Source organism: Myodes glareolus, chromosome 7, assembly GCF_982192425.1.
Source record: "Myodes glareolus chromosome 7, mMyoGla1.1, whole genome shotgun sequence".
Classification (NCBI taxonomy): domain Eukaryota; kingdom Metazoa; phylum Chordata; class Mammalia; order Rodentia; family Cricetidae; genus Myodes; species Myodes glareolus.
The window spans coordinates 18,172,946-18,186,653 of NC_142032.1; the positions used below are offsets into that span (position 1 = coordinate 18,172,946).

The 13,708-nt window shown below is 43.9% G+C and overlaps 1 protein-coding gene across 1 annotated transcript in view; it reads right to left on the minus strand.

The window, feature by feature from the left end:
* Positions 1–13,708, minus strand: part of LOC146893666 (ATP-binding cassette sub-family C member 2-like) — a 64,782-nt gene that overhangs the window by 27,907 nt on the left and 23,167 nt on the right. Inside the window, exons 14-20 of the mRNA XM_087907877.1 lie at positions 11,713–11,797; positions 10,967–11,033; positions 9,081–9,207; positions 6,672–6,848; positions 5,068–5,235; positions 3,210–3,390; positions 181–307 (exon numbers count right to left, since the gene is read on the minus strand). Of these exons, the coding sequence (XP_087764003.1) occupies positions 181–307; positions 3,210–3,390; positions 5,068–5,235; positions 6,672–6,848; positions 9,081–9,207; positions 10,967–11,033; positions 11,713–11,797 (932 nt within the window). The remainder of the gene's footprint in view (positions 1–180; positions 308–3,209; positions 3,391–5,067; positions 5,236–6,671; positions 6,849–9,080; positions 9,208–10,966; positions 11,034–11,712; positions 11,798–13,708) is intronic.

Sequence of the window (13,708 nt, forward strand, 5' to 3'; positions counted from 1 at the left end):
ATGGAAGTGCTTTCATAGCCAAGAGCTAGTGAACAGCTGCCCTTCCCCCACCCAAGGAAACAAAGAGCCAAGAGTGTTCCTGAGATCCATTCTGTGTGGACAGAAGGTCCACACGGAAAGAAGAAAGTCCAAATAGGACTAAAGAAGCTGTAAGAGTTGCCAACCGAATACATGGGCTACCTGCGACTCAGTGTTCGGCGAAGGCTGTTTTCTCTTCTCATGGTCAAGGAAGCTGCATCCTCGGGGATTTCCTCCACACTTGGTATCAGTCCACCGTCATCATCGTCTTCCTCACTATCATCATTGACTAAGGAGACATGTTTGAAGTTAGGGAATGACACAGGACTCGCAACACTATGACTAAGGAGAGAAAAGTCCTCCTGCATCGTGTTGATCGAGGGAGCTCAGATGTATACACGTTAGAATATTCAACCTCATAAATTCTCACTGAGGATGCTAGGATAAAGAAGGGATGGGTTCACAATCCACCAGAAGAGAACGGTCAAAAGGAGAAGGAAACCTCCGGAGTTACCTAAGTTCTTTTGGAGAAGAAATAGCTTTAGAGATACAGGAATAAACTGCAGACGCCATCCACAGAATCAACCAAAGAGAGGGTTAAGAATTAGAAACACTCATCTCAAAGTTCAAGTAATTCAGCTTACTTTTATTAACTGAAGGACTTACGAAAGCATTTGAAAATGAAGGAACTAAGGTATGAAATACAGTAAGGGCACCAGTGGGAACGCTGATGCTGAGATCTCTAGAAACTCCTCCTCTTTGGCAATGAGAATGCTGAGGGGTGGGGAGGTGTGGACAGTTTGCCAAAACACAACTCTTTCCAAGACTCTGAAATCAACCAAAATCAAACATCTTTTTTTTTTTTTAAATGACAAAATCTTGGTAACTGGAAACCTTGCGGTACTTTAATATGTCGCATTTCCACCTCTCTCTCCTCAGCTGATAGAGCTTGTAAACCAATCACAGGAATTCCGATAGAGTAAGTGGATTTCGCACTACCCATAACAGCCCTATCCCAGGATAATTACTGAAGACTGGCTTTCATGTACCAGGAGGCAGCATGCAGCTTCCAAGGAAGGGAAGCAGCCAGTAGTCCTACCCAGCTACGATGAATATGAAATACAACAATGATCAGCTGGGCATGAGAGCCCTAAGGGTGCAGCAGTGGCTTATACACCTTTGGCAGTAACCAACAGCTCCCTTATTGGCATTAAGGACCATTCAACAAGAGGGAAATTGTGCCTGGTACTGGAAACCTGTTCACCTGGGTCTAGTGAGGTCATGGATCTCTGCAGAGAACCTACAACCACAATTTTACTAAATCAGCATAATCCTTAACTGCATTCTAAATATCTATCTTTATACCCACAGATAAGTGTAGTTCTTACCCCTTATCAAAGACACTTTTCTTTGTAACAGATGGAGATCATTAATGAAAATCACAACCAATCAAAATGTCGAGAACAAAAGATTGTGTGGTGCCCATTCCCAACTGATACATCTATAGCACAACTCCTGAAACCAAGGCTCTAGGGTCATTGCAGAAGAGGGAGTAGAAGGATTGCAAGATCCAGAGGAACAGGCATACCCATGAAGTCTCGTGAACATGGCTGCCTATACAAGACCTGAACAACGACAGCACCAATGGACATGCTGACATGGAAGAGGGAAAGCCCATGGGGTCTCAACCCTAGACAAATAACTACAAGCAATTGGAGAATGCTGAGAGTGGGAGAAATGGTCTTCAACAGGGAAGAACTCCCCAAATGATTGTCTAATACTCAGTATATACAGGTATAGTATATAGACCAAACAGATTCTATTTATGTATTTAGGAATATATGTATATATATGTATGTATGTATATTCCTATATCTATTATTTATACATATATATTCATCTACCTATCTATCTATTATCTATCTATCTATTATCTATCTATCTATCTATCTATCTATCTATCTATCTATCTATCTATCTAAAACAAGAATTAAAAAGAGGCCAGGTGTTGAGAGCTTCTGGTAGCAATGGCTTTACCAGAGGCCACTGAGAAAATACAACAGATGACAATTACCGATTCAGGTGTCATCCCACCAGATGAGTGACGCTCTGATGGAGAGAACCTCATTGAGCAAGGCTTATAGGGCCACAGACTCTGAAGACTGGTTGCTTCTGTCTATAACTTTTCTCATGTGATATGGGAGAATTGTCTGTATTCTGTCAATCATTTTAATAAAACGCTGATTGGCCAGGCAGGCAGTATAGGCGGGAAAGCCAGACAGGAAGTAGGGGTGGAGCAAAGAGACTGGAAGTATTCTGGAAGCAGAGCTCCCTCAGCACTCCTGCGCAGATCACCTAAGAGGCAGCATGTAACTTGCCCAGCTGAGAAAGGTATGGAGCCAATGTGGCTAATGTAGATAAAGATAATGTGGTAACATAAGTTATAAGAGTTAACAAGAAGCCTGACCTAATGGGCCAATCAGTTTATAACCTTATAGAGTCCTGTGTGTGATTTTCTTTGGGGCCTGCCTGCTGTGGGGTACTGGGCGGGACAGATACCCCAACAAGCTGGCCCTCATGTAACACTCATGTGCCACGATAAACAGCCATGGGTATTTTTCCCATTGCCTGTGTGTTTATCTCATATATATATTCCATCTACTGGGCATACATATAGCTGTGGGTGGTCAGGAAGAGGATTTCTGCTTGATCTATATAATTCTGATGAATAGAAATAATACTAGAATATGTTTCATTACTCAGACTGACCTAGGGAAGGAATAATATTCTCAGTCACAGAGACAGTCAATTTTAGACTTCAGGACTAATTCAAAGCAAACTGGAACTTGAGTAAACAGAAGCCTGGCATTCCTACAACTGGGTCTCTGACACCATTGCTTTTCTTTCCATAGAAATTACTCACTCAAACATCCATTGTACACTCTGAAGTGTCTGTTGGTTGCATACCAGAAGTAGAGGAGTAGGAAGTACCACTCACTTGGCCCAGGCAGAGTTTCAATTTCTGTGTTTCTTTACAAAGACACAGAACACAGAAGAATGAAGTTTGAAACTCTGGGCAATTAGGCCCCTAAATGTAGTTCACTGAATACTTAATAGTTTAGGATATAGATGCTGGTTTTCCCTCCCTCTAGGACACCAAGTTCCATCCTCTTCCAACCCTGTTCACATACCTGTGGCCTCTCCTTCTGGCCCAGAATGCTTCATGAATGTCTTTAGATTCTTAGCGAACACTCCTTTTTTGCTCAGCAGATCCTGGTAGGATCCTTTCTCTAAGACAGTACCGTTCCCCAGAACTATAATCTCATCCACTTGGGGAAGGAAGTGAATGCTGTGAGTCACCAAGATGCGAGTCTGTAAAAGTCACACGGAACGGCTCTGATTACTCCATGCCCACCATCCTCCCTGGATTGCTCTACAAAGGGAAAAAACGGACTTCTCCATTCACACGGGGGCTTTGCCTCAGAGTCCAGCCCCAACTGTGTGACTCTTTTTACCTTATGTTCTGTTCCTAGCATTTCATCTTAAAGCCTTACCCTGCGTGTGAAATGAGACTAGACTCGTGGATCTACTCACAGTTATTTTCCTGTAGTGTCAACAGGGTTTGCCTGACACATGCTCTCCTTCATGTTCCTGAACAACAAGACTGAGCTAAGAGCATCCCTAGGACCGATACCTAGTCTTACAGACAGATAACTGGTTAAGTGTCCCTTCTCACTCAGGCTGTCACTCACCAGCTAATCAACTGTAGAAAAAGAACTGCCCGTATCCTTCAGTAAGCTAGGGATACTGTGGGATAAGAAACATTATTTTTACCCAGGACTTCCTGGCATTAGAGACTTGACACACCTTGTATTCTTATACTGATTACTATGGTTTGAAAGAAAATGACCCCCAAAGAGCATGGCACTATTAGGAGGTGTGGCTTTGCTGGAGTAGGTGTGACCTTGTGGAGGAAGTGTGCCACTGTGGAGGTGGACTTTGAGGTCTCATATATGCTCAAACTTCTCAGTGTGATACAGGGACCACCTCCTGCTGCTTGCAAGATGTAGGACTCTCAGCTACTTCGCCAGCACCATGTCTGCCTGTACACTGTCATGTCCCACCATGATTATAAGGGACTGGGCCACTGAACTGTAAGTGAGCCACCCCAATTGAATATTTTCCTTTACAAGAGTTGCTGTGGTCATGATGTCTCTTCACATCAATAGGAACCCTAAGACAGCTCCTGACACAGGAACTCCACTCACAGAAAGACTGATCGGTCAACAGTGAAACTGAATTAGCACATGGGGTTGTAATGGGCTTCGGAGAGAACCTAAGCCCCTGCATTTGCCCTCCACCCTACAGTCCAACAGCATCTAGAGTCTTCCTGAGGTATCCGGGGGATATTCATTCCTTCTGTATCCACTCAGAGCAAACCCCTGGTTCCTTTCCCAAGTCCCTTGGGAAGACATGGGTATTCTTCTGAGGTTTCCACTGTAGGTTGTGCCAACAACCTTGAAAGTTTGTTTTTTCATCAAACTTGGCATAGAATAGACGCCAGTTCATGAGTGAAAAAGGAGGTCTTAGGGACAGGAAGAGGAAGAATGAATTTCTGCAGACTTATTGAGCTAAGATAGAGACAAAGGGTCTCAGTAGGACAGCAGGTTGCCTCATCAACTCTGTCATTTTCTTGCTAGCAGCATTCAAGAAGTCTTGAAGGAAACAGCCAAATACAGTTGGCATCTCCCTGCCTGTTGCTAAGGAAAATGTTCTTATCAACAGAGGGACAAAGATACATATATACCTCCCCCCATTATCCTAAAAGACTCAATATTAGAGCAACAGAGTAAGCTAAGCCTCTTATTAGTCAATTTCAGGATAGGCCATGACTTCACAATTAGAACCTTCAAGGGACAGACTTTAATGAGACCAGTCTGACAGGAAGAAGATAATAAGAAAATCTTCTTCAGGACATACTGTTCTGAGATGTGTATGACAACACCCCAAGCCCTCCCTTCCTGCCTTCACCATTGGATAACTTCTTACCTTGCCTTTCAATATGCCATTGGGGCCCACAACCTTATCGAAAATGTGTTTCCCCACATGAGAATCCACAGCCGATAGGGGGTCGTCTAGAATATAGATGTCTGTGTTCTGATAGGTAGCTCTGGCCAGGCTGACTCGCTGCTTCTGACCACCGCTGAGATTTATGCCCTGAAGAAGAAATAAGTCCTGTTGAGCAGCATGCCCTAGTCCCCCTCTGCACAGTCTGAGGTGGAGGGGAAAAGAAAGGCCTCAGTAAGGTTTAATGGCTTTCAAATGTCCTGTTTCTTTATATGAACAAGTCATTTCTATTCAAACAAATAACCTTAGCCCAAATGATTAGTCATGTCTGACTTACTGTTCTCTACCATGTAGCTTTCTTATTGACTACTTCTGACACTCTCTACCCTGAGAAAGTGGAGCTAACACAAAGTCAGAGTCTCTGCCACTTAGTCATTCAATCAATGGCTCCTGACTTCGAGGAAAAGACAACTCTAGAATTGTATTTCCACTCATCTCCTAGTGCCTCAGAGTCCTTGCCCTCAGAGGATTGATATGTTCACTTTTTAAAAGGGGGAAAGGAGTCAGTTGGTAGTGCACGCCTTTAATCCCAGCACCCAGGAGGCAGAGGCAGGCAGATCTCTGTGAGTTTGAGGCCAGCCTGGTCTACAAGAGCTAATTCTGGGACAGGCTCCAAAGCTACAGACACAACCGTTCTAGAAAAAAAAAGGGGGGGGTGGGTTGGGGGGAGGATAAAATATTTTAAACATGTAATAATCAAAATTTTCTAAGTGAATTATGCTATATATATCCAATGGATGTAATATAGTTATTCAAATCAATTCTTTCTCTTTTTCTTTTTTTTAAACAAATCTTTTGCTGTTGTTTTCTAGACAGGGTTTTTCTGTATAGCCCTGGCTGTTTAGAACTCACTCTGTAGGCCAGGGTGGCCCCAAACTCAGAGATTTGCCTACTTCTGCCTCCCGAGTGCTGAGATTAAAGCTGTGCCACCACGCCTGGCTAAAATCAGCTTTTTGTTTGTTTGTTTTTCGAGACAAGAGTTTCTCAATGTAGCCTTGGCTATCTTGAAACTCACTCTGTAGAACAGGCTGGCCTTGAATTCACAGAGATCTGCCTCTGCCTCCCAAGTAATGGGATTAAATGCACGCACCACCACCGCCTGGTCTAAAATCAGTTTTTATTAAAGATATTTAATGGCACAAGTCAACTCTGGGTCATTATAATAAACTCAGTCTCTTGATTCCTTTGCCTTATTAGCTTTGATTCAGAATATAAATTCTTATATATGTTTTCAGGTACAATGTTTAAAACATTGGAGGCCAGTTCTGGTGGTGCAGACTTTTAATCCTAGGACCTGAGTAGCAGAGACAGGTTCTCTGTGAGTCTGAGGCCAGCCTGACATACATAACAAGCTCCAGGTCAGTCAAGGTTACATAGTTGGATCATGACTTATATAAAGTATGCAGTCTTACAAACATGTTTTGTGTGCTTGTGACTATCATATTTATTAACACACTTTTCCCTATCATCCTCATTGTTTTTCTTCAGTTATTTCTGTACCCTTCAAGGTCCCTTGCCCCAAGTACCTTCTCTCCAATCTCAGCCATGTCTCTTCCAGGCAACATCTCCAAGTCTGGGAGGAGAGCGCAAGCTTCAAGAACTTGCTGGTACTTCTTTTCATTGAATTCTGATCCAAAGAGGATGTTGTCTTTGATGGTCCCATTCTGAATCCAGGACTGCTGAGGGACATAGGCTGTGGTGCCCTAGATGGGAAGGATCAAACCAGGTGACAGTCACAGTTAGAGGCTGGAGCTAAGAGTGGCAAGGACCCAGCAGAGCTTAGGTTTGGAGAGCTGTACCCCAGGCTTCCCAACTATCTGGTGTTTATTAATGTTAGAATCAGGAAGTAAGACCCAGTGTTCAACCACCAAACCATCCTCCCTGCACACCTTTTAATAGCATCATTTTCTTCCCTTGACCCTGAAAATTAGAAGGAATGGGCATGCTGCTCAGAACAGGGTTTTAGTCAAATCTAATGGCCTGGTTGGAACTAATACAATGCTAGGTTAGCCCTTTCAATGGCTTAGATGACTCACTAGGAAGAAAACTCAAGAGGCTAAAATTAACACATCACAGGGACAGAGGCTGAGCAATGCCTGGGTTTGAGAAATAACTGAGCTGTGGGTTAGCAATAAAAGTCTCCCAAAAGGAATTAGGAGACAAAGTTAAATCAGTAGCTGTCTTTGCTATAGTACATTTTAAAAAAATGTATATTGGCTCATTGGAGACTGATAAACAAGTGAGTAACCTCGTCATACTGTGGAAGAGAAAATAGTTCTTCAGTGTTTCCAAGCAGGTTAGTGCCAAGCAACTAGGCACAAACTTTCTCAAAATTAAAAAGAAAGCCTTCAAAGAGGTTGAAAATTTCTTCGTGGTCCAAATAGGCTGGTTTAATGATTGAAAATTGGTTATGATTTTCTGTAAATATAACTCAGTGGAGAGGTTCAGAGAGTTGATGAAAATGTCATGAAACCACTTTCCTCTGGTTTCAAACAAATAAACCATAATTAATATTGTGTTTGAGGAAACGTATTTAAAGTTCTTGCTCTCAAAAAAGGAGGTGAGCTGGGCACTGTGACACACGCCTGTCATAAAAGTTACTCAGGAGCTCTGAGGCGGCAGACCACAAACACAAGGCCTGCCTTGACTACACTCTGAGACAGGCTACAACCTATTTCAAAACAAAAAGCAAGAATAGGGGATGGTGGAGATGGTTAATCCCAAGATCCCATGTAAAGCTGGACACAGTAGAATATGTCTATGATGTCAGTGTTCCTAAGGGCAATTGGGAACCACAGGCAGTAGACTCCCTTCTGGGGCCTTGTGGGTCAGCTAACCTGGTACCCATAGTAGTAAACAACAACAAAGAGAGGCATCTGAAGTCATCTTCTTAACATGCACACTGGGGCACAAGTACACACATGCACACACGGGGCAGGGGTAGGGATTGAAGCAAAGAGACGGCTGGAACACGAAGAGGTGGAGCATTTGCCTAGTCTGTATAAGGTTTAGTTCCCATCACTAGTGATGGTGAGGGCTCAAGACTAATCATGATGTTAGGTACAAATGCCAGTGTTGATTTTATTTATTTATTTATTATGTATACAATATTCTTTCTGTGTGTATGCCTGAAGGCCAGAAGAGGGCACCAGACCTCATTACAGATGGTTGTGAGCCACCATGTGGTTGCTGGGAAATGAATTCAGGACCTTTGGAAGAGCGGGCAATGCTCTTAACCACTGAGTCATCTCTCCAGCCCCACCAGTGTTGATTTTATAGATTACATTACATTACAGATTTCATTGTTGTTTATTGTTGGTACTCTGGTTACAAAGTTAAGTTTGCTGTTGTTTAAAGATTGATTTTATTTTTATTTTATGTATTTAAGTGTTTTGCCTCTATGTGTGTATGTACACCACATGAATGTCTTGTGTCCAAAGAATCAGAAGTGTACTGAATCCCTTGGAACTGGAGCTACAGATGGTTGTGAGCTACACTGTGGGTGCTAGGAATCAAACCCAGTAACTGCTGAGCCATCTCTCTAGTCCTCCAAAGTTAGGTTTGGGGAGCCTCTTAAAACTTTCTCCTAGGTCCTTTTACTTTTATTGCACAATTTAGTAGATGGGGGGCTGTCAGACACACATGTATATTTACAGCGGAAATGCCTACACTGTTAAGGAAGACATCTCTAGTCAACAGTTTCAATACCTTGGTATGCATATAGGAATCACATGGACAGCTCATTTGAATGTCAGATATTCTATAATGTTAGGTTCTATAACCAGAGTCTGTTTGTATAGGACTGGGGAGAGGCAGAGAATCTACAGTCCACAATTATACCAGATGTCTCCAGGACCTCGTGCATGAGTGGACTGTCCCAAATGGGGAAAGAGCACCAAGGCCCACGTTTGGGGTCAGAGGTCTTCTCCACTCACCTTGATAGTGATGTGTCCATGTACATTTTCCATTTCTCCCAGCATGGCTGACACCAAAGAGGATTTCCCACAGCCTACAGTGCCCACAACAGCCACCAGCTGGCCTGGCTTTATGTCCAGGTTCACACTGAAAGAGAGGAGTATTTATGAAGGAAATGGGTGGGTGGCAGCAGCAGTTCGAGCCACTTTTCTTGGCTTCTACAAGAAATGTTGTGGGAGTAATTTCCGCTGCCTCAACCAATAGTCGCTGAAATACGAGCCCACAGTGCAGCGGGGAGCGACTTCCACTCCGTCAGCCAATAGCTGCTGAAATACCAGCCCACTGGGGCGTGGTATATTTCTCTTTTAAAAAGAGAAGCATATCCGGAATAGGCTCTCTTGGTTCCGGCTCTTGGTTCCGGTGCTTGCTCCTGGCTCCTGCTCCTGGCTCCTGCGACTAGGCTCCCTTCCTGACGGTTTATGGTGTATGTAAGTTTTACCCCCCAAAATAAATAACCCCTTAAAACATAACTGGTGTGGGATTGATTCGCCGATAAAGAAATCTGCTTTTCTTGTAGAAAATCTTGTCATTTCCCCCTCAAGACTAGAAATTTTGCCCTGGGTGTATAAGACCCCAAAGTGCTTCTTTATTATTCTTAAGTTCTGAGATACTGAAGAATGAATTTTAACTCTCAAACTCATTAAAACAGTCAGTGTCAAGGGTGAGTTTATAGCAGTCCAAGTTATCCTAGGGGTGGTTCTCTGAGGACCAATGGTTGGACAACACCCTCTCTGGAGCCTAGGCACCTGATCTGGTTCAGGTCTCAACTCTGACACTGCTGGGTTGGGCAATTTTGAAAGGTCACTTTTTCTGGAGTAAGAGTTGGATTTTGCTTCTAAACTAAACTTGTTGCTTAATGTTTCCCAGATTTCTCTATTCTTTGGGTGATACCTGCTGGAAGCAAATTCTTTACCTAACCCTAACCTAACCCTGAAGGTCTGGCTTCTCTGGATGGGGAGGGGTCTACCTGGGGCTAGAATCCCAGGAACTCTCTGTGCTACCTTGACTATTTTGAGTCCCTAAAGCAGTTGGAACATCAGGAAACTGCCACACAGTCTTTCTAAACCTACTCTGGATGGCAGCAGTGAAGCGGGAACTATGTGCAGTTTCCTCTCTACAAAGGAAAGTTCTGGACTGGGAGGTTTAGGGCAATGGCCTTGTTGCTATTTCTGACTAATCCTGGTGCTGACCCCAGAGTGCATTTCAAGGCTAAAGGAATAGAAGAGAAGAGTAGGGAGTCATAGAGTTCTTTGCGTGGGGTAAGAGGACACACAGGTTCTGAATCAGAAGGCATTCATAGCCAGAGTGAGCAGAGGGTCTGGAGTCTAAAACAGTGAGGTCTTAACAGGTACCCTACATACAGCAGTGCACTCACAACAGTAGCTACAATAGTGCCCCTCCCCCCTTTTTAGGCAAAGTCTTGCCAGATAGCCCAGACTGGTCTCAAACTCATGATCCTCTTGCTTGGACCTTCTGGGTGCTGAGATGGCTGGTGTGTACTGACACAGGGAGCTCTGAAATCTATGGCAATAGTTCCCCTCGTCTAGTCTTGGGAGAGAAGCTGAAGTTCAGGACATGTACTTTCTCCACCTATTTTCTGGGGGGCACAAATATCTTCATGGATTCTCAACTGAAGAGACGTAGACTCGCAGCATGAAAGCAGAACTACACACATGGGAGAAGGCTGGACCTCTGCTCTCGGCTCCTCCCTCCAGGGTCTAGCCTAAACCAGTATCCAAGCGAATACAACATAGTCTTTTCTGGTGTTCCACTGTACAGAATTTTCCAAGAACAAGGGAGGGCAGGAGGGTCCTAAGAAAGCGAGAAAGCAAGGGGACAAACTCACTCTCGGATTGTTGGGTCCAAGTCCCGGTCCCAAGTAAAAGAGGCCTCTGAAAACTGCACAGCTTTATCTGTTGATAAGAGAAAGAGCCCTCTCTTTAGTTACACGCAGGTCCTCGTGTGGCCGCCAGCCTTTCCTCAGCATGCATGCGCCTCTGACTCCTCTGTCAGCCCCTGAAAACACCTCTGTTAGTTCCTGAGCTGCTACCAGCAGGAGGCAATAAGAGTTGCCAGGATGAGACTCAAAGTGACCTGCCTGTTGGGACCTAGAAGGGGGAGCTCAGAGTCCTTGGACCTCTAGATGCCCTACCCCCCACAACACACCCCTGACCCTCTATTACCTAGTCCTCTGTGTGAGCTCTACTTTCTTAGTTAAGTCCTCCCCACTTCAGACTCCAGATCTACTGTTCACTCTGGCTATGGATGCCTTCCAATTCATAACCGATCTGCTCTTTCACCCCTAAGCTACCTTCCCAACCCCTATCCAGCCTGATTTCTGTTTTCTACGTCACTTGCACGACTCCCTGTTTATCTCAGAACAGTTAACTGTGTTCTGCTAAGAAATCTGGCTAAACGTTTTCCTTTAGGTGACAACGTAGCTTGGATTGCCGGTGATATAAGTCTAATCAATTTAAGATGGAGTCCCTAGCTCTTCCTTTCCATTAGCTGCTGCGGTTAAGCTCCTGCCTGTAAATAGTACGGAGCCAGCGCGATGAATAATTTGCAAAAATAATTTCCAAATGTGTTTACCAAAGTTGCTGACATGGCGAATGGCAGAGATGTCCAAATCTTCCCCTCCCAAGTACTTCTCTAACCGTTCTACAGAAACACTGGCCTAGAAAAGAGCACAAGCGTTCCTAAGAACAGAGCACTCAGTAACACAGCCAGCACACATGGACTCCATAGCGATCCTAAGAACAGAGCACTCAGTAACACAGCCAGCACACATGGACTCCATAGCGATCCTAAGAACAGAGCCCTCAGTAACACAGCCAACACACATGGACTCCATAGCGATCCAAAGAACAGAGCACTCAGTAACACAGCCAGCACACATGGACTCCATAGTTTTGGTTTGTTTGCTTGGTTGGTTGGTTGGCTTGGTTTGGTTTGCTTTATCAAGAAAGAGTTTCTCTGTGTAATCCTGGCTATCCTGGAACTCACTGTGCAGATCAGGCTGGCCTCAAACTCATGAGATTTGCCTGCTTCTCCCTCCTAAGTGCTGGGACTAAAGGCATGGGTCACCATCACCCTAAATTGTTTTTTGTTTGTTTGTTTGGTTGGTTTTTTTTGCTTTGTTTTGACTTTTTGTTTTTGTTTTTAAGAGAAACTTGAAGAACATGAAATTGGGTGGGTAAGGAGATGGGAGAGAGTCTGGAAAGACGGGGAAAGGAAAGAATATACTTAAAATCTAGTGTATAAAATTATCAAAGAATAAGTAAAAAATCATTAAAAAAAAGACTTGGCCTTATGGAAATAAAGCTAAGGGGAAAAAAGGAATTTGGTACCAAACACAAGCAGGGAACTGATTTTCACTTTGCTATTAGCCATGGATTGACTACAGTTGGAACCTACAGATCCAGCCATACCTCAGCCCTGAAAGCTGTCCATCACACCTCAGCCCTGCAAGCCATCCCATCATACCTCATCCCTGCAAGCAATCCCATCATACCTCAGCCCTGCAAGGCATCCCATCATACCCCAGCCGTGCAAACTGTCCCACACTAAACGGAAGTATATAAAGACAGTATTTCAGTATTTCAGAGACTTGGCTTTCAACTCTATGGCTATTTCTCTCCAAACTTTGCTCTTGTTTCCAGAACCTGTTTGCCACTTTCTTCTATGACAGAGCCCTAACTTCTACCTACTTCTGGTAACTGGGCCCAGTCTTGCCCCTATTTGATTGAGTCTCTGCCTTAATAAGACATCCATCTGGTATTGAGATGATCTACAATACTCTGAAATTGCTAGAACAGAAGGACTTGGGAAGTTTTCAAGGAGTAATCACTTGGATGCTTTTCATTGCCTTCCTGTCTTCTAGGAGAACTGTCATCAGATTGTTTCCCACAGATATCAGCCCCTGACAAAGCATGGAACCTTAACTGTTGATCCAGCTGCTTCGTGCGTCAACACCTCAGAAACAATGTCCTACAGCCCGTGTTACGACTTTGTCAGGCCTTTTTTTGGTTTGGTGTCAACGTTTCGTGAAAAGGAGAAGGGAGTGAGCACCTTGACTGATCTTACTTGTGTTGTGTGCACAATAGACTATATCTAAAGGAGAGCACGATTGCTTTCCTGGCCAAGTGGGTCTCCTTTATTTATTCTCTCTAAGACAGAAAGAAGGGCTTCTGTTTGAATTCAGTCCTTCTTACGGCCAGAGGTGTCTGAACTTGATACCTCTCAAAGGAATGCCGGTCGACTCCGTACCTCAACCTTCTAGCCCTATTGTCAGTCTCCCATCTATCCTTTGGACTGACTCTTAAGGTCTAGTTCATGGTACCTATGTTCTCAGTGACTATGTTCAGTTTTCAGAACATAAGACATGCCTCAGCTTGAGGCTCCCAAACTTATTATTACATAGGTTCATGCAAAGACAGGGTTTTGTTTTGTTTTGTGCCATTATTTACCTAATGGTATGTCAACGCCTCAAGAGCTTTAGAAAAACAAGAGAGAAACTAGTCTGGGGAAGCGGCTCTGACCAGGCATAGTCATAATAATCTCACTAAATGCCTTTGTAAGACCGTCT